The sequence below is a fragment of the Piliocolobus tephrosceles genome, chromosome 21 (genome assembly GCF_002776525.5).
Source record: "Piliocolobus tephrosceles isolate RC106 chromosome 21, ASM277652v3, whole genome shotgun sequence".
Lineage (NCBI taxonomy): Eukaryota > Metazoa > Chordata > Mammalia > Primates > Cercopithecidae > Piliocolobus > Piliocolobus tephrosceles.
In genome coordinates, this window is record NC_045454.1 from 20,099,771 (window position 1) to 20,120,481 (window position 20,711).

At 38.3% G+C, this 20,711-nt stretch overlaps 1 protein-coding gene across 10 annotated transcripts in view; it reads left to right on the forward strand.

Annotated features, from left to right (window-relative positions):
• The window catches only part of ZNF569 (zinc finger protein 569), a 67,735-nt gene that overhangs the window by 13,855 nt on the left and 33,169 nt on the right, over positions 1 to 20,711 (forward strand). For 3 of the 10 annotated variants that reach the window (XM_023229416.2, XM_023229414.2, XM_023229415.2), the window contains 2 exons: positions 1,667 to 1,906; positions 12,501 to 12,558. In XM_023229416.2, the coding sequence (XP_023085184.1) occupies positions 1,878 to 1,906; positions 12,501 to 12,558 (87 nt within the window). In that variant the 5' untranslated portion in view covers positions 1,667 to 1,877. The other 7 variants (XM_023229419.2, XM_023229422.2, XM_026449165.2 and 4 more) reach the window with 5 other exon arrangements.

The following is a 20,711-nucleotide window of genomic DNA, read 5'->3' on the forward strand; positions in this document are numbered from 1 at the left end:
CTGCCCACCTCGGCCTCCCAAAGTGCTGGGATTACAGGTGTGAGTCACTGTGCCTGGCCTCGAGTTTTTAAAAGCAATAAATTTTGGAGGAAAATTTTTAGAATATATACATACAAGTATGTTTAGAGTTAACTAGAGGAAAGGAAAGTAGGAGGCAGTTGAACTGTTTCATGAGGCTTCAATTCCCTATCTAAAGAAAAAGTTTTCTTAATGGAGAGCTCTGTGACTTAATGTTTAACTAACATGAATGGGAGCTTCCTTCTCAAACATACGGGCCCTAAGAGAGAAGTAGAAATTTTAAGAGATAAAATATAAGACACTTAGATGGTCAGTTTAAGGGATAGATCACCCTATTCTTAGGAATTATACATAAGAGAAAGTAGTGAAAATGACAACAAAAAGGTGCAAGAAAATTTCCTAGAAGAGAACAATAAATATATGGATTGCAATGACCATATGTCCATGATATATATTGACCAAAAGCTCAGTGCGATTAATGAGAAAAACCCACACCAACTATCAGAAACTAACACGAGAGAAGAAAGGCCAAAAACTTTCTACAGAGGAAAAAAAACGTTGGAATGATCTAGAAGTAGAATGTCAATATACAGCAACACTAGAAGTCACTGGAGCCGCAAAGTGAAGTCACGTTGCTTTAAATTTCTGAGGAAAAATTGTTTTTCTGAGAAGCCTACAGTTAGCCAAATTATTATTTGAGTATGAGAGTAGAATAAAAATGTTTTCAAACATGCCAACCAAATTGAAGAGAGAACAAAGTAAAGAAGCTTTTGAGAAATTAAATTTTTGATTTCTGTAGGTTGCAACTGTCTTTGGCAACCTTAGATCCCAGACAGAGCGGTACCCACAGAGTTTAATGCTGTTCTTCCAGCCATCAGTGGGTGCTAATGTCCAGCCCTTATATCCTTCTTTCATGTGTCATTGGCCCTTTTCCCTTGTGATTTAAACATGTGTTGCAAAGTGGTGTGGTAGGACCTGGAATCTGGGAACACATGGAAATAGTGGAGCGAAGACTAGGAAAGAGTTGGGGGTGGGGGAGAAAATAGTGTTGTTGTCCACCATAGAGCCATATCCCCAGTCTGTGAGTTAGCTCATGCTAACTAGAGAATTTCTGCCTTGAGAAACGCTGCCAGGTGTACAGCTTTCAATGAGTTTTAGGTTTTTGGCAAAATGTGGATTCAAGCAAGTGGCATGTTAAAAAATATATATTATTATGTAGATATGCAAGTTGCTGTAAGCATTTTAACTGTATCAGAGCTTATTTCAGGAGGGAATTATGCATGATAGTCCAGAAACTAAACAAATTGATATGCCTGGAAGTAAGTTCTCTGCAGAGGAAAGAAAAATAACATTTATTATGAATATAACATTTAGTTTGTGAATTTGTTTCTAAAGTATTTCCTCAATTAGCTTAAAGTTGAGTTCCTCCAGTATACTGAATTCTGTCTTTTCTGAGTCTTTACTAATTGCTACTGCTTTGCTTGTAATGCTATCCCACCCCTACTCCATCCTAGCTAATTTACTTGACTTTAAACTGTTATCCTAATCCTAACTTTATTTGCAAGGTATTTTTGAGCCCCATGACAAAATAAACTGAAGGACTTCTCAAAAGTTTATTGTAATGAGGGGACTTTGGGTTTCTCCTTAGGGATGTAAACAGCTGGAAGGAGCTTTGCTTCAATCATTACAACAAGGAGACTACAAACTTCTACCCTACAACAAGGAAATGGACAAACTACAAAATAACTTTTCTAGAACCCATCAGAGAACGGAGGTCACAGGGCAACCAAGTAATCTTAAATCTGGGGAAAGAAAGATGCCAGCTGAGAGAAACAGGACTCAAGCTTTACTTACCTGGGATGGACTCTGCCAGACACCATATAAGCCAGTAAGAAAATACAGCTGTCAAGTTTTTAAACAAATTTCTAAAGTGTGAATGTCAGCTAATGAAAGTGTAAAACTACTGGGGGATTTGCAAAATTAGAGAGGTGGGGGTTGCAATCTCTTGTAGGCTTTTCCTCTAGGAATCCCAACAGGCACTCATAGGGAAGATGGGGGTGAATCCTGAGAAGCCTTTCCTTGTGGTGCTAGCTGGGGGAGAGCAACAGCAGCCCAAACCCATCTTCCCTATCACCGCATAATGAAGAGCAGCAAAAACAGTTGCCTTAGAAGACTTGTAGAAAGCTACTGCAGTATAGGAAAGGGACCTGAAAAAAAGTGCTATCTCTGAGAGTAGGGGAGAAATGTGCTCTATGCCTAGCACTACAGCTGGCAGAGTGGCAACAGCGCTTGTGAAAGCCACATCCCCAAGACTTAGGGATATGGTGTCTGCCTAAGACTGAGACTTAGTGAGATCATAAGAGAATGCTTTCCCTCCATCTACTCAACCCCGACCAAGATAACAAGAATCAAATAGAAGCAATAGTAGAGTACAGCTAGGAAGCCTGCAAGAGAGATTCTCTCTGAGGAGCAGCACAAATGGAACGCCCAAAACTAAGGGAGAAAATTGCATTGAGAAAACAACCATGGGAAATCAACCCTTACCTTAAACACAGATATTATTAGAGGATATTATTGAAGCCTGTGGTACACTCAGTGTAACCATAGCAATGACAAACCTCAAACTCTGTCCATCTATTGAATAGATCAGCATAACCCCCCACATTAAAAACCTAGCAGAAGGGAAGGCATACTCATGTTTAAGCATAAAAACTTCTTAATCGTCGTATCTACTGTACTACCCAAGACGTACAGCCTTCACCGAAGATTATGAGGCATGTAGAAAGGCAAGAAGAAAAAGAAAAAACACACTTCAAAGAGACAAAGCAATAATCATAACTGACTTAGTTATGACATAGATATTGCAACAACCCAATAGGAATTTAAGATAACTATGACTAATATGAAATGGACCTGATGGGTAATTGCAGCAGAGATGGAAGAAAAGTATTTAAATAAATGATGGCTGAGAATTTTCTGAGTTAGTGGCAGCAAACCATATGTCCAAGAAGCTCAGAGATAAATACCAAAACAAAAATTTAAAACACATCTAAACATATTATATTTAAACTGCTGGAAACTAAAAATAAGAGGAAAATCTTGAAGATAACAAGAAAAAAATTGTCTATTGAGGAACAAGAATAAGAATTACGTATGGCAGATCTATTATCAGAGACCATGCAAGCAAGAAGACAAGGGAGAATCATTTTTAAAGTACAGGAAAAAAAGCTGTCAATCAGGATTTCACACCAAGCAAAAATATCCCTTCAAAATGAAGGGGGGTGGTGGTGACATCATCAAGATGGTGGTGTAGGAAGACTTGGACCCTTTCTCACCTTCCCAAAATACTAATTCAGCAACAATTCACAGACAAATTCTGTTTGTGAGAAATCAGAAACTAATCGTAAAGGGTGTTGTATCCTGGAAGAACATGAAACAAGACTAGGGAAGCTAGTACGAAGATTCAGGATACCCTGTTGCTAGAGATACTGCCCCTGGTACAGTACCATACATTCAGGAAGAGATGCCCTTACTCATCCAGGGGAGAGAAGGAGTTGGTTTGTGCAACCAGTACTCCATCTTTTCTTTGTGAGCTCCCCAGCGAATTGGCTGAAAAATTCACTAGAAGGATTCAACATCAGACTAAATAAAGCAGAAGAAAGGATTAGCAAACTGGAAGACAAGCCATTAGAAATAATTCAGTGAGGGGAGCGATAATAAAAAATAATGAAAAAGAGTGAAGAAGGCTTAAGTTGGTTGTAGAATACCATCAAGCAGACTAATGTATACATTATGGGAATCTCAGAAGAAAATAGAAAAAAAGGACTGGAAAGCTTGTTTTAAAAATAATGGCTGAAAACTCCCCAAAGCTGGGAAAGGAAATAAACATCCAGATTCAGGAAGCACAAAGGACACAAAATAAAATGAAACAAACCCATACCAGGATGCATTATAGCAAATTGTCAAAAGTCAAAGACAGAATTTTGAAAGCAGCAAGAGAAAAGCAGCTTATCACATACAAGGGAACATCCATAGGACTATTAAGGGATATTTTTCAGCAGAAACTTTGCAGGCCAGAACAGAGTAGAATGATATATTCAAAGAGGTGAAAGATCAAACAGACAAAACAAAACAAACAACAATAGCAAAAAATCCCCGCCAACCAGGAATACTATACTTGGCAAAACTATCCTTTAAAAATGATGATGAGAGAAAGACTTTCCCAAACCAAAGATGAGGAAATTCATCACCACTAGACCTCCCTTATAAAGAATGCCAAAGGAAGTTTTCAAATAGAAATGAAAAAAACACCAAACAGCAAAAAGACAGTATGGAAAAGTTTGAAGCTCATTGGTAAAGGTAAATACATGTAAATACAGAATACTGCATTACCATAATTGTGGTGGGTAAATAACTTTTATTTCTACTATAAAAGTTAAAAGACAAAAGTATTAAAAATAGATATGAAATACATTAAAAGATACACTGTGAATAGATGTGAATTGTGACAATTATAACAAAATTTGGGCAGAAGAATTTAAAATGCAGAGTTTTTGTATGTGATTGAAGTTAAGTTTGTTATCACCTTTAAAATACTATTATATCTATATTTTATGTAAGCCCCACACTAACCACATATGCCAGAAAGTACCCATAGAGGCTACACAAAAGAGAAAGAAGTCAAAGCATATCAATACAAAAAACTAACAAAACACAAAGGGAGACTGCAACAGTGGAAAAGATGAAGGAAGAAGTCTAACATAAAGCAACTAACAAAATAGCAATAGTAAGTTCTTCCCTAGCAATAATTTTAGGAAATGCACATTAAACTCCCCAATCAAGAAACATAGAGTCGCTGAATGGATATATAAACAAGACCCAACTATATGCTGTCTACAAGAAGCTCACTTCAGATCGTAAGGGTACACATAGGCTGAAGGTGCGGGATGGAAAAAGATCATCCATGCAAATGGTAACTAAAAGAGAGCACAGTAGCTATACGTATATCAGATAAAATAGGATTTAAGTAAAAAACTGTCACAAGAGACAAGGAAGCACATTTTATAATGATAATAGGGTCAACCTACTGGGAAGATAGAATGATTATAAATATATATGCACCCAACACCAGGACATCTAATATGTAAAAGAAACATTGGCAAAATTGAAGGGAGAAATATACAGCAATACAGTATAATAGGAGACTTTAATACCCCACTTTTTGTCCATTAATAATGGACAGAACTTCCTGACAGATCAGTAAGGAAACATTTGACTTGAATAACACTGTAGACCTGATGGATCTAATAGACATATACAGAACTTTTCTTTTTTTTTTTTTTAAGATGGGTCTTGCTCTGTCACCCAGGCTGGAGTGCAGTAGCATTGATCTTGGGTCTGCAACCTCTGCCTCCTGGTTTCAAGTGATTCTCCTGCCTCAGCCTCCCGAGTAGCTGAGATTACAGGCATCCACCACCACGCCTGGCTAATTTTTGTATTTTTAGTAGAGACAGGGTTTCAACATGTTATCCAGGCTGGTCTCGAACTCCTGACCTCAGGTGATCTGCCTGCCTCGGCCTCCCAAAGTGCTGGGATTACAGGCATGAGCCACCGTGCCTGGCCATATACAGAACTTTCTACCCAACAGCTGTAGAATATATATTATTTTTCACTACACATGGAGGTTTCTCCATAATGCGTCACATACTAGATCACGAAACAAATGTTAAAATTTTTTTAAATCTCTAAGTCATACTAAATATCTTTTCTGACCCCAGTAGAATGAAACCAGAAATAAATATAACAAGGAAAACCAAGAAATCCACAAATATATTGAAATGAACAGAATCTTGCATAACCATTGGGTCAAAGGAGAAATAAAAAATGAAATTAGAAAATATCTTGAGGCAAAAACACAACATACCAAAACTTGTAAGTTGCAGCAAAAGCAGTACTGAGAGGTAAATTCATATGGATAAGCTCTTACATTGATAAAAGAAGAAAGATCTCAAATAAACAACTAACTTTACATCTCAAGGAACTAGAATCAGAAGAGCAAACTAAGCCCAAAGTTAGCAGAAGGAAGGAAATAAAGGAAATGAAAGCATAAATAAATTAAATAGAAAAGTGATAGAAACTAACAGCTGGTATTTTGGGCTGGGCGTGGTGGCTCAAGCCTGTAATCCCAGCACTTTGGGAGGCCGAGACGGGCGGATCACGAGGTCAGGAGATTGAGACCATCCTGGCTAACACCGTGAAACCCAGTCTCTACTAAAAAAATTTTTTTTTTTTTTTTTTTTTTTGAGACGGAGTCTCGCTCTGTCGCCCAGGCTGGAGTGCAGTGGCCGGATCTCCGCTCACTGCAAGCTCCGCCTCTGGGGTTTATGCCATTCTCCTGCCTCAGCCTCCCAAGTAGCTGGGACTACAGGCGCCCGCCACCTCGCCCGGCTAGTTTTTTGTATTTTTTAGTAGAGACGGGGTTTCACCGTGTTAGCCAGGATGGTCTTGATCTCCTGACCTCGTGATCCGCCCGTCTCGGCCTCCCAAAGTGCTGGGATTACAGGCTTGAGCCACTGCGCCCGGCCTACTAAAAATATTTTTAAAAAATTAGGCATGGTGGCGGGCGCTTGTAGTCCCAGCTACTTGGAAGGCTGGGGCAGGAGAATGGTGTGAACCCGGGAGGCAGAGCTTGCAGTGAGCCAAGGTGGTGCCACTGCACTCCAGCCTGGGCGACAGAGCAAGACTCTGACTCAAAAAAAAAAAAAAGAAAAGAAACTAACAGTTGGTATTTTGAAAAGATAATTGACAAACCCTTACCTAAACTATGAAAAAAATAGAGAAGACTCAAATAAATAGCATCAGAATTGAAAGAAGAGACAATACAACTGATGCCACAGAAATAAAAAGGATTTTAAGAAAAAACTGTACAGCTGATGCCACAGAAGTAAAAAGGATCTTAAGAAAAAACTGAACAATTACATGTCAACAAACTGGATAACCTAGCACAAATAAATAAGTTCCTAGAAACATACAAACTACCAAGATTAGATCACGAAGAAATATTATAAAAAGTCTGAACAGACCTATAACCAGGGTGGAAACTGAATCAGGAATGAAAAACCTCCTAACGGAAGAGGCCTGGACCATACAGCTTCACTGGTGAATTCAACCAAACAGTTAAAGATGAATTAATAGAAATCCTTTTCAAAATCTTTCAGAATATTGAAGAGGAGGGACCAGTTCCATACTCATCTTATGAGGCCAGCATTATCCTGATACCAAAGCAAGACAGAGACACAGGAAAAGTGCAAGGCAATATTCCTGGTGAGTACAGATGCAAAAGTCCCCAACAAAATACTAGAAAACCACATCCAACAGTACGTTAAAAGGACATACACAATGACTAAGTGGGAGATAAAATGGAATAATAACAAATGTGCAATTAAACGAAACCAAAGGGGAAAAGTGGGGGAAGGAGAGCGAAAAAGAACAAAGGAGCAAATAGAAAACAGCTAAGAAGATGATACATCTTAATCCAGCTGTATCAGTAATCAATTTTAATATCATTCTGAATGCACCAGTTACAGATAGAGCTTATCACATTGAATAAAAGAGCAAGAGCAAGATTCATCTAAATGCTGTTTTACAAGAAACCCATTTTAACTACCAGACTGCAAGGTGAAGTAGCCTAAGATACCCATTTTAAATATAAAGATAAATAAGTGTATTAAAAGCAAATGACATAGGAAAAACTACCACAAAATACTAACCAAAAAAAAAAAAAAAAAAAACCAGGAAGCAACTTTAATATTAGACAAAGTTTAAAACAAGGGATTTAATCAGGGATGAAGAAACATAATGCTCTAGGGGTTAGTAAGAAGACACAACAATCATAAATGTGTATGCAGCTAACAACACAGCTTCAAGATACACGAGGCAAAAACTGACAGAACTGAAAGGAAAACTAGACACATGCACAATTATAGTTCGGGGCTTAAAACTCCTCTTTCAGGAATCAATAGAACATGAAAGCAGAATATCAGAAACGTTACAGAAGACTCCAAAACAACATTATCAACCAACATTCAGGTATTGAATGTCAATTTTTTCAGTGTTCAAATGTCAATGACATGTATAGAACACTCTAAACAACAGCAGAATACCTATCTTCCTCAAGTGCACATAGAGATTCACCAACATAGATCATATTTGGGGCCATAATAGAAATCTCAAGAATTTTAAAGACATAAAAGTCATTCAAAGTCTATTCTCAGAACATAGCAGAATAAAACTAGAAGAATAAAAAGGTATCTGGAAAATCTCCAGATATTTCAAAATTAAACACACTTCTAAATAGTCCATGAGTCAAAGAAGAAACATTATAGAAAATTTAAAAAGAATTTGAAAGAAAATGGAAATACAGCACACCAAAATATGTGGGAAGCAGCTAAATTAGTGCTTAGAGGGAAGTTTGTTGCATTAAATTATATAAATAATTAGAAAAATCATTACTACACTTCTGCCTTAACAAACTAGAGGGAAAAAAAAGCAAACTAAACTCAAAATAAACAAAAGGAAGGGGATATTAAAGTTTCCAGCATAATTCAGTACAATTTGAAACCAAAAATAATGGAGAAAAATCAGTGAACTAAAAGCTCGTTCTTTGAAAAGCTCAATAAAAGTTGAAAAAAAGAAACAAATTGCTAATATCAGGAATGAAAGATAGGGTGTTACACTCACCCCCACAGATTTGAAAAGGATAATAAAAGAATACTGCAGACAACTCCATACCTGTGAGTTTGACAACTTGGATGAATAAGCAAATTTTTTGAAAGACTTAAACTACCAAAATTCAGACAAGAAATAACATGAATAGTTATATATCTATTCATGAAATTGAATTTGTGATTTAAAAACTTCCAAAATGGAAACTCCACACCCAAATAATTTCCCAGGTGAAATACTAAACATCTACGGAAGAAATTCTAATGATTCTATACAAACTTTTCCAGAATGCAGAAGAGGAGGAACACCTTTCAACTCATTTTATGAGGCCAGCTTTGCCCAGATACCAAAGCCAAAGATATTACAAGAAAACTACAGACTAGTATTCCTCATGGAGTTAGAAACAAAAATCCTCAACAGTATATGGGTGAATTGAATCTAGCAATATGAAAAAAGTATATCACAATAGGGTTCACCTTGGGAATATGAGATGAATTTCCAGTTCATCCTTTGAAAATCAATTACTATAGTTGAGTGTAATAAGAGAATAAACATATGACTGTTAGTAGATGCAGAAAAGCACTTGACAAAAGTCAATATTCATTCATGTTAACAACAAAAAACAAAGCAACTCCTCAGCAAACTAGGAATTGAAGGGAACAACCGTTACTAAAGAGCATCTTCAAAAAACCTAGAACTACATTACAGTTAATGGTAAGATACTGAATGCTTTATCTCTAAGACTGGGAACAATGCAAGGATGTCCTCTCTTACTACTATTATAACAGTCACTATTGTACTGGAAGTTCTAGCCAGTGCAATAAGGGAAGAGAAGTACATAAAAAACATAAAGATTGAAAAGGAAGGAATATAACTGTTTCTATTTGCAGACAACATAATTAAGTAGAAAATGCCAAAGAATCTACAATAAACCTCTTATGTAGCACAGTTAAATTAATGTGTCATATTCTACATTCTATTTTAGATTCCACCTCCCAGAATTCACATCCTGGTTGAATTCTATTTGTATACAGTAAAATTCACTCTGTTTTTATGCCAATATTTTGTTCCTTTTTATATATAGGCTGGTTCCATATTTTTGCAATTGCGAATCATGCTGCTATAAACATGCATGTGCAAGTGTCTTTTTCCTATAATGACTTCTTTTCCTCTGGGTAAATACCAGGAGTAGGATTGCTGGATCAAATGGTAGATACACTTTTAGTTCTTTAAGGAATCTCCACACTGTTTTCCATAGTGGTTGTACTAGTTTACATTCCTACTAATAGTATAAAAGTGTTCCCTTTTCACCACATCCATGCCAACATTTATTATTTTTTGATTTTTTGATTATGGCCATTCTTCCAGGAGTAAAATATCATATGGTGGTTATGGTTTGCATTTCCCTGATAATTAGTGATGTTGAGTATTTTTTCATATGTTCATTGGCCATTCATATATCTTCTTTTGAGAATTGTCTATTCATGTCCTAGCCCACTTTTTGATGGGATTGTTTTTTTCTTGCTGATTTGAGTTCCTTGTAGATTCTGAGTATTAGTCCTTTGTTGGATGTATAGACTGCGAAGATTTTCTCCCATTCTGTGTTACTTTGCTGATTATTTTGCTGTGCAGACGCTTTTTAGTTTAATTAAGTCCCATCTGTTTATCTTTGTTTTTGTTGTGTTTGCTTTTGGGTTCTTGGTCATAAAGTCTTTGCTTAAGCCAATGTCTATGAGGGGTTTTTGAATGATATCTTCTAGAAATTTTTTGGTTTCAGATATTAAAGTCTTTGATCCATCTTGAGTTGACTTTTGTATAAGGTGAGAGATGAGGATCCAGAGGATCCAGTTTCATTCTTCCTTTTTTTTTTTTTTTTTTTTTTTTTTGAGATGGAGTCTCTCTCTGTCGCCCAGGCTGGAGTGCAGTGGCCAGATCTCAGCTCAGGGCAAGCTCCGCCTCCCAGGTTCACGCCATTCTCCTGCCTCAGCCTCCCAAGTAGCTGGGACTACAGGTGCCCATCACCACGCCTGGCTAATTTTTTTGTATTTTTAGTAGAGACGGGGTTTTACCTTGTTAGCCAGGATGGTCTCTGTCTCCTGACCTCGTGATCCGCCCACCTCGGCCTCCCAAAGTACTGGGATTGTAGGAGTGAGCCACCGTGCCCGGCCCCAGTTTCATTCTTCTACATATGGCTTGCCAATTATCCTGAAACCATTTCTTAAATAGAGTTTCCTTTTCTCACTTTATGTTTTTGTTTGTTTTGTCGAAGATATGTTGACTGTAAGTATTTGGCTTTATTTCTGGGTTTTCTATTCGGTTCCATTCGTCTGTATGCCTGTTTTTATACCACTACCATGCTGTTTTGGTGACTATGGTCTTACAATATAGTTCGAAGTAAAATAATGTAATGCCTCCAGATTTGTTATTTTTGCTTAGTCTTGCTTTGGCTGTGGGCTCTTTTTTGGTTCCATATGAATTTTAGGATTGTTTTTTCTAGTTCTGTGTAGATTGATGGTGGTATCTTGATGGGAATTGTGTCAAATTTGTAGATTGCTTTTGGCAGTATGGTCATTTTCACAATATTGATTCTACCCATCCACGAGCACAGGATGTGTTTCCATTTGTTTGTGTTATCTATGATTTCTTTGAGCAGTGTTTTGTAGTTTTCCTTATAGAGGTGTTTTTCCTCCTTGGTTAAGTACATTCCTAAGTATTTTATTTTTTTGGCAGCTATTGTAAAAGGGGTTGAGTTCTTGATTTGATTCTCAGCTTGGTTGCTGTTGGCATATAGCAGGGCTACTGATTTGTGTACATTAATTTTGTGTCCTGAAACTGCTGAATTCAATTGCCAGTTCTAGGAGCTTTGGGGATGAATCTTTAGGGTTTTCTAGGTATACAATCATGTCAGCAGCAACAACAGTGTGACTTCCTGTTTACCAATTTGGATGCCCTTTATTTCTTTCTCTTGTCTGATTGCTGTGGCTAGGGAAAAGTACAGATTTAACTCTCCTACCATCAGTACCTCTGATACACATTAGTCACACATACAAACTTTTTATTTGTTCCTCAAGATATAATTGTATCACCTTTTAAATTATTTTAAATTGCTACTTAATTCTTTCTTAATTGCTAATTACTACTGTCTTAAATGTCTCAATACATTAAAATACTTTAGGTGTTTTGTCAGTTTCATAATTTTCCTGGATGTGTGCCTTCATAATGCTACATGTATTCTCCGATACAGAGCTCCCACATATGCACGGCTGTTTCTATCCACTCTATGCCCAAGCTCTGCATGATTATTCAATCATCCTCACACCTATTAAGAGACTTTGTGGTGTGAATATTCTTGGCATTTCTGATAGCTTTAATTATCATTCCACTACAGGGTGACCTTTATTTATTTTTTTTATTTTTTTATTTTTGAGATGGAGTCTCGCTTTGTCGCCCAGGCTGGAGTGCAGTGGCGCGATCTCGGCTCACTGCAAGCTCCGCCTCCCGGGTTTACGCCATTCTCCTGCCTCAGCCTCCCGAGTAGCTGGGACTACAGGCGCCCGCCATCTCGCCTGGCTAATTTTTTGTATTTTTTAGTAGAGACGGGGTTTCACCATGTCAGCCAGGATGGTCTCGATCTCCTGACCTCGTGATCCACCCGTCTCGGCCTCCCAAAGCAGGGTGACCTTTAATCCACTCTGTGTGTGCATATTTCTGAAACTACAAGCCAGGCCTATTTTAATGAGTTGTATTCTCTTCCCCAGCTGGACTTCTGCAGGCCCCATCCCTTCCCAGAAAGAAGAGGAAATGACTGAGTCCCAGGTAAATATTAAATAGTGTATCTGTTTCTTGCCTTACTCTCCAATGTAATTTAAGGGGATTACAGTAATTCATACAGTAAATTATAAAGGCCTATATACATAAAATATATTTTCAGGGGAAATAGAGTTGAACGATTAAAACTAGGGAAGAGTTAAAATGTGGGTATTTTATGAAATTCATTCAGAGAGATTAAAGCTGGGCATCAAATTTAAATTTCCTTTTCATAGGTAAAGAAAACCAGAGCAAAAATTCGTTACAGAATTTTCATTGTATGTAACAATAAAAAATCAACATTTTCTAACAGAAATAAGCTTTTCATTGATACCTGGAGGTCAATGAAAACATTTTAGTGTTACTTCTTGTAGTTGATAAACCTACCTCTTTTGATGTTCTCTTTTGATCAAGGACAAAATAAAGTGTAACTACCAAAATAGCCCAGCATTAGAAAGAATGCAAATGAACATTAACAGAAAAAGGAATAAATTACAGTATTTCACACAGTGGGATACTACTTAACAATAACAAAGAACAGATGACTGCCACACACAACAACCAACATGGATAGATTACACAAACATAGAATGAAAGAAGGCAGAAACAAAAAAGTATATATCGTAGGGTTCCATTCATATGAAGTTGAAAATGGGCAAAACTAATCTATTGTGATGGAAGTCAGAATACTGGTTACCTCTGAGAGGGTATTTACTGTGAAACAGCATGAAGAAATCTGGAGGACTGAAAATGTTCTATGTTTTGACTTGTAGGTACCTATGTCTACAAATGTATACAAATTTATCAGATTGTATGATTAAGACTAGTCCTTTTTACCACATTACTCTATGCATGTCATATATAAATTTATTTATTTATTTACTTACATTTATTTAGTTTTTGAGATGGAGTCTTGCTCTGTTGCCCAAGCTGGAGTGCAGTGGCACGATCTCAGCTCACTGCAGCCTCCGCCTCCCGGGTTCAAGTGATTATCTTGCCTCAGCCTCTGTTGTAGCTGGGATTATAGGCACCCACCAGCACTCCTGGCTAATTTTTGTGGGGTTTTTTTTTGTATTTTTAGTACAGATAGGGTTTCACCATGTTGGCCAGGCTGGTCTCAAACTCTTGACCTCAAGTGATCCACCTGCCTTGGCCTCCCAAGTGCTGGGATTATAGGTGTGAGCCACTGTGCCTGGCCCATAAATTTAAAGAGAGAAAACTAGACTATTTTGAGAAAGAGGTGGGATGTGTGTCTTTCAAATGACCCTATGTAACTATCTTTTTCAATGGGCATTTGCTGCTGATTGAGCCACACTGTAATCATTTCTGGTGAATTCTTAAAATTTTAACCACTAGAATGTGAGCAGAGAGTGTGTTTTACTTTGTTTACTGCTGTATCTCCAGTACCTAGAACACCACCTAGTACACTTGATATTTTGTGAATACTTGTGATTTCCTTTCAGATTTATCCTACCCTCTCAGATACTGAACATATTTTACTTTTTACCCTCAGCTCAAAGCTTTCATCTTCTGAGATATACCTTTCTTTTACCGTGTTGTTGTTGTTGTTGTTGTTGTTTGAGTCTCACTTTGTTGCCCAGGGTAGAGTGCAGTGATGCCATCTCGGCTCACTGCAACCTCTGCCTCCCAGGTTCAAGCAATTCTCCTGCCTCAGCCTCCCGAGTAGGTGGGATTACAGGCGTGCACCACCATATCCGGCTAATTTTATATTTTTAGTAGAGACGGGGTTTCACCATGTTGGCCAGGCTGTTCTCCAACTCCTGACCTCAGGTGATCCGCCTGCCTCGCAAAGGCTGGGATTACAGGCGTGAGCCTCTGCGCCTGGCCGACCATGTATTTTTATCTACCAGTTTCTGTATATCTCTGGTTTCTTCCTCAGGCACACTCAGTTAATTTTCAAAATGAACACACCTGTGTAACACAGTGCACACACTCAACGTAGAAATACAGAATTACCCTAGCACTCTAGGATACCTTTTGTATACCTACCTAGTCGTCACCCCCACCCCAGGAGTGTTCAGCGTTTATCACCATAAATTGTTTCTCCCTGTCTTTTAACTTTATATATTCTGTGCATTCTGTATCTGGCTTCTTTTGTTTAATATTATGTTTGTGAGATTGATCCATGTTAAATTGTTGCATCTAGTTGTAGTTCAGTTAATCTCATTGCTGAATATTATTATATTCTCTGATCAATATTTCCATGGATCTTATAATCCATGTCACTTCATTTCTTACCTGGAACTACTCTGGCAACTGCCTACTAATCTCCCTGTATCCACTCCTGACCATCTATAGTCCATTCTCCATAGAACAACCAAAGTGATCATTTAAACCTCAGGTTTTATTATGACTTATCTGCTTAATACCATGTAGTGGCTTTCCTTTACATATGGAATAATGTCCCTTACAACGCCATTCTTGGTATGCCTTCTGTCCATGTCTTCTCTATTATCTTGTGCTACATTCTCCCCCATTCACTGTGTTTCAGCCTCACTAACCTTTCCCCGCTTTGAACAGACCAAGTTTATCCTGCCTCGGGAAGTCTGAACATGCTTTTAAATGTTCCTACCCTAGATATTTATATGACTGGTTCTTTCTCATTCAGGTTTCTGCTGAAATGTCATCCTTCTCAAGGTCGTCTTTGGTAACTAAATTCAAAGTAGAGTATCTGATTCATTCTATAACCCATTACCTTTATTGCATTTCTTAACAATATCGCATTTTATCTCACTTATTCACTTGCTTAAGTTTTCATTTCCATGTCCCCTAAGTAGAAGCCCCAAGAGGCCCAGAATGTTTCTAAACTCGCTCTGCCTGTGAGTTCTGATTGATACAATGAAAAAACTAATTTTAATGCAGTCTGATTCAAAACTTAGTTCAATCAGCAAATTGTTCTCTTGGCAATTATTTAGTCATTCAGATTCTCTTCTGTATCCCTGTTCTCTGTTAAAGTGGTGTTTGAGATAACAGGGAAGATCTTCATAGCTTGGGTACGTGCTAGATGATTTAGCTAGCTCCTTTTTTATGTGCTAGATGATTTAGCTAGCTCCTTTTTCTGTACATTCAGTGGCTGATGAATTTATGGTGTATTTCACAGCTCAATGATGGTCCGAGGACCTCTCCTTATCAACTGGCCTCCTTTGGTTCTTGCTATCTCTGTAGATCTCTCTGAATCTCTGTCATGCTCTCGATGCTTCCTGAGTCCCCTAAACCCCACCACATGCATGTAGGATCATTTTGCCCTTTTTTTTTTAAACAGGGTCTTACTCTGTCACCCAGGCTGGAGTGCAGTGGCGCAATCTCAGCTCACTGCAACCTCTGTCTGCTGGGCTCAAGCAGTCCTCCTGCCTTCAGCTACCCAAGTAGCTGGGAGTACAGGCACGTGCCCCCATGCCTGGTTAATTTGAAAAAACAAAATTTGTAGAGACAAGGTCCCACTATGTTGCCCAGGCTGATCTCGAACTCCTGGGCTCAAGCAATCTTCCTGCCTCTTGGCCTCCCAAAGTGTTGGGATTACAGGCACGAGCCACTATGCCCAGCCTCATCTTGTCTTCTGAAATGACCCTATTTCATCCTACTCAGGGTCTGTGCTATATGGGAACTGAAAGCTACATAGAAGTTATTCTCTCAAGTTTGATATGACACTCTTCCCACTTAACTCACTGCCTCTCTCCCATTTCACACTCATGCCTTGGAGTGTGGGGAGTTCTAGGCACATATTTAACTTCTTACCTCCCTACCTTCAAAGCCTTTTTTCCTTCTATTCCAGGCCTGTAAGAGGAAGGAGAGGATTTTCCCCTTTCATCTTCTCCTCCGTCTTTCCTTTTTCAATAAAGTTAAAAGGAGAAAAGGTAGGAGGCATAAGGAAACATACATTAATACGTACTTCAAAACTAGTATACTGGTTAAACATGTTTGGAGCTGGTGAGTGCTGAGTAGAGGCCAAGGTAGTATAAAATAAGGCCATGGAAGGTGTTGAGATATTCTTGGTGATAAAGCACATTGATAAAGAAGAAAATTAGCCCATAGAGAAGAATATTACATTTATTTGTTCTTTCGTTGCCATTAAGTCTTCATCTGCAAGTAAAAGGTTCACTTCTCCAGCAATGCAGGGCAGAGTACCTAAGAAAATTAAACTAGTTCAGCTGATATATACTTACGGAGCCTACTGTGTGCTCTGCATTCTGCTTAGTGCTTTATTGGAGCTCTTCATTTTTTCATGTGGATTTTAATTGTTTTTTGCTACTTCCTTTCAGTCTGAATAACTTCCTTCCAGGTTTCTTATGAGGCCAGTCTGCTAGCATTGAATTCTTTGTTTTTATTTATTTCACCTTATTTTTTTTTTACCTAAAATTCACATACATATTTAAAATTATTCTACAATTCAGTGGCCTTTAGTACATTCACAGTGTTGTACAGCCACCACCTCTATCTGGTTCTGTAACATTTTTATCACCTCAAAATAAAACCCCATGCCCATTTAAGCATCTGTTCCCCTATCCCTCTCTTCCTCCTAGCCCCTGGCAAACACCAATCTGTATTCTGTCTCTGTGGATTTAACCTATTCTAGCTATATTATCTATTCTGAATATTTCATATATATACAATAATAAAATATGTGACCTTTTGTGTCTGGCTTCTTTAATCTAACGTAATCACCTTCATGTTTGAAAGATAAGTTTCTGGGCCGGACGCAGTGGCTCAAGCCTGTAATCCCAGCACTTTGGGAGGCGAAGACAGGCAGATCACGAGGTCAGGAGATCGAGACCATCCTGGCTAACACGGTGAAACCCCGTCTCTACTAAAAATACAAAAAATTAGCCGGGCGTGGTGGTGGGTGCCTGTAGTCCCAGCTACTTGGGAGGCTGAGGCAGGAGAATGGCCTGAACCCAGGAGGCGGAGCTTGCAGTCAGCCGAGATTGTGCCATTGCACTCCAGCCTGGGCAGCACAGCAAGACTTCATCTCAAAAAAAAAAAAAGAAAAAGATAAGTCTCCTAAATATAGGATTCTTTGTTGATGGTTTGTTTTTTAATTTTTAGTTTTTGTAGAAACATAGTAGGTGTATACCATATGAGGTATACATTTATGAGGTACATGAGATGTTTTGTTTTGTTTTGTTTTGAGATGGATTTTCGCTCTGCCGCCCAGGCTAGAGTGCAGTGGTGCGATCTCGGCTCACTGCAAGCTCTGCCTCCTGGGCTCAGGCCATTCTCCTGCCTTAGCCTCCGGAGTAGCTGGGACTATAGGCGCCCGCCACTACCCCCGGCTAATTTTTTTTTTTTTTTTTTTGTAGTAGAGACAGGGTTTCACCATGTTAGCCAGGATGGTCTCGATCTCCTGACCTCGTGATCCGCCTGCCTCGGCCTCCCAGAGTGCTGGCATTACAGGCGTGAGCCACCGCACCTGGCGAGATATTTTGATACAGGCATACAACTTGTAATCAGGGTAAATAGGGTATCTATCCAAGCATTTATCCTTTGTGTTACAATTTACTCTTTTGGTTATTTTTAAACGTACAAATAAATTATTGTTGACTATAGTTGTCTTGTTGCACTATCAAGTGTTAGATCTTATTGATTCTAACTGTGTTTGTACCTATTAACCATCCCCATTTCCCCCACCCACTATCCTTCCTAGCTGCTGGTAACCATCATTCTGTGCTCTATTTCCATAAGTTCAGTTGTTTTAATTTTTAGCTCTCATAAATAAGTGAGAATATGTGAGGTTTGTCATTCTGTGCCTGGCTTATTTCACTTAACATAATGATCTCCAGTTGCATCCATATTGTTGCAAATGACAGGATCTTGTTGTTTTTTTATGGCTGAATAGTACTCCAAGGTGTGTATGTATCACATTTTCTTTATCCATCCGTTTCTTGATGAGCACTTAGCTTGGTTCCAAATCATGGCTATTGTGAATAAACAAGGAAGCATTAAATAAGGGAGTGCAGATATCTCTTTAATACACTGATTTCCTTTCTTTTGGGTATATGCTTAGCAGTGGGATTGCTGGATTATATGATAGTTGTATTTTACTTTTTTGATGAACCTCCAAATGGTTCTCCATCTGGTTGTACTAATTTACATTCCCACCAACAATATATGAGGGTTCCCTTTTCTCCACATCCTGGCCAGCATTTATTATTACCTGTCTTTTGGATAAAAGCCATTTTAAGGCCAGGCACAGTGGCTAATGCCTGTAATCCCAGCACTTTGGGAGGCCAAGGCAGGTGGCTCATCTGAGGTCAGGAGTTCAAGACCAGCCTGGTCAACATGGTGAAACCCCGTCTCTAGTAAGAATACAAAAATGAGCCAGGCATGGTGGTGCACACCTGTAATCCCAGCTACTCAGGAGGCTGAGGCAAGAGAATCGCTTGAACCCAGGAGGCGGAGGTTTCAGTGAGCCAAGATCGCGCCACTGCACTCCAGCTTGGGCAACAAGAGTGAAACTCTATTACAAACAAACAAAAAAAAAACCATTTTAATTGGGATGAGATGATATCTCACTGTAGTTTTGATTTGCATTTATCTGATGATCAGTGATGTTGAACATCTTTTCATATGCCTGTTTGCCATTTGTATGTCCTTTGAGAAATGTCTTCAGATCTTTTCCACCTTTTTAAATCATAATAGATTTTTTCATATAGTTGTTTGAGCTCCTTATATTATCGTTATTAATCCCCTGTCTGATGGATAGTTTACATATATTTTCTCCCATTTTGTGGGTTGCCTCTTCACTTTGCTAATTGTTTCCCTTGATGTGCAGAAGCTTTTTAACTTGATATGATCCCATTTGTCCATTTTCCCTTTGGCTACCTGTGCTTATGGGGTATTACTCAAGGAACCTTTGTCCATTCCATTATCCTGAGTTTCCTCAGTGTTTTAGTCGTTTCATAGTTTGAGGTCTTATATTTAAGTCTGTAATCCATTTTGATTTTATTTTTGTGTATGGCAAGATATAAGGGGTCTAGTTTCATTCTTCTGCATATGGATATCCAGTTATTGAAGATACTGTTCTTTCCCCAGTGTATTTCTTGGCACCATTGTTGAAAATGAGTTCATTTGAGATGTATGGATTTGCTTCTGGGTTCTCTATTCTGTTCCATTTGGTCTGTGTGTCTGCTTGTTGTTATTCTTTGTTGCTGCTGCTTCTGACAGGATCTTGCTCTTTTGCTGCCTTGCTCAGGCTGGAGTGCAGAGGTGTGAACATGGCTTGCTGCAGCCTTGACCTCCCCGGCTTAGATAATCCTCTTGCCTCAGCTTCCCAAGTACCACAGGTGCACACCACCATGCCTAATTTTTTATTTTTTTGTAGAGACAAGGTCTCACTGTGTTGCCCAGGACTCAAACTCTCAGGCTCAAGCACTTCTCCCACCTCAGCCTCCCAAAGTGCTGGGATTACAGGCACAAGCTACCCTTCCTGGTCTATGTGTCTGTTTTTACATCAGTACCATGCTGTTTTGGTTACTGTAGTTTTGTAGTACAATCTGAAGTCAGGCTCCTCTAGTTTTTTTTCTGTTTGCTCAGGGTGGCTTTGCCTGTTCTGGGTCTTTTGTCGTTCCATATAAATTTTAGCATACTTTTCTATTTCTATGAAGAATGTCATTGGTATTTTGATAATAATTGCATTGAATCTATAGATTGCTTTAGGTAGTATGAACATTTTAACAATATTGATTCTTCTAACCCATGAGCATGGATTATCTTTCCATTTTTTTGTGTCCTCTTCAATTTTTTTTCATCAGTGTTTTATAATTTTCATTGTAGAGATCTTTCAATTCTTTGGTTAACTCTTAGGGGTTTTATTTTTAGCTACTGTAAATGGGATTGATTTCTTGATTTCTTTCTTCAGATTTTTTGCTGTTGGCATATAGAAATGCTATTGATTCTTCTATGTTGATTTTGTATCCCACAACTTTACTGAATTTGTTTATCAGTTCTGATAGTTTTTTTGCTAGAGTCTTCAGGTTTTTTCAAATAGAAGATCATATCATCTGCAAACAGGATAATTTGACTTCTTCTTTTTTAATTTGGATGCTAAGCTTCTCTTATCTGATTTTTCTTGCTAGGATTTCCAGTACTATGTTGAAGAACAGTGGTGAAAGTAGGCAGCCTTGTCATATTCCAGATCTCAGAGG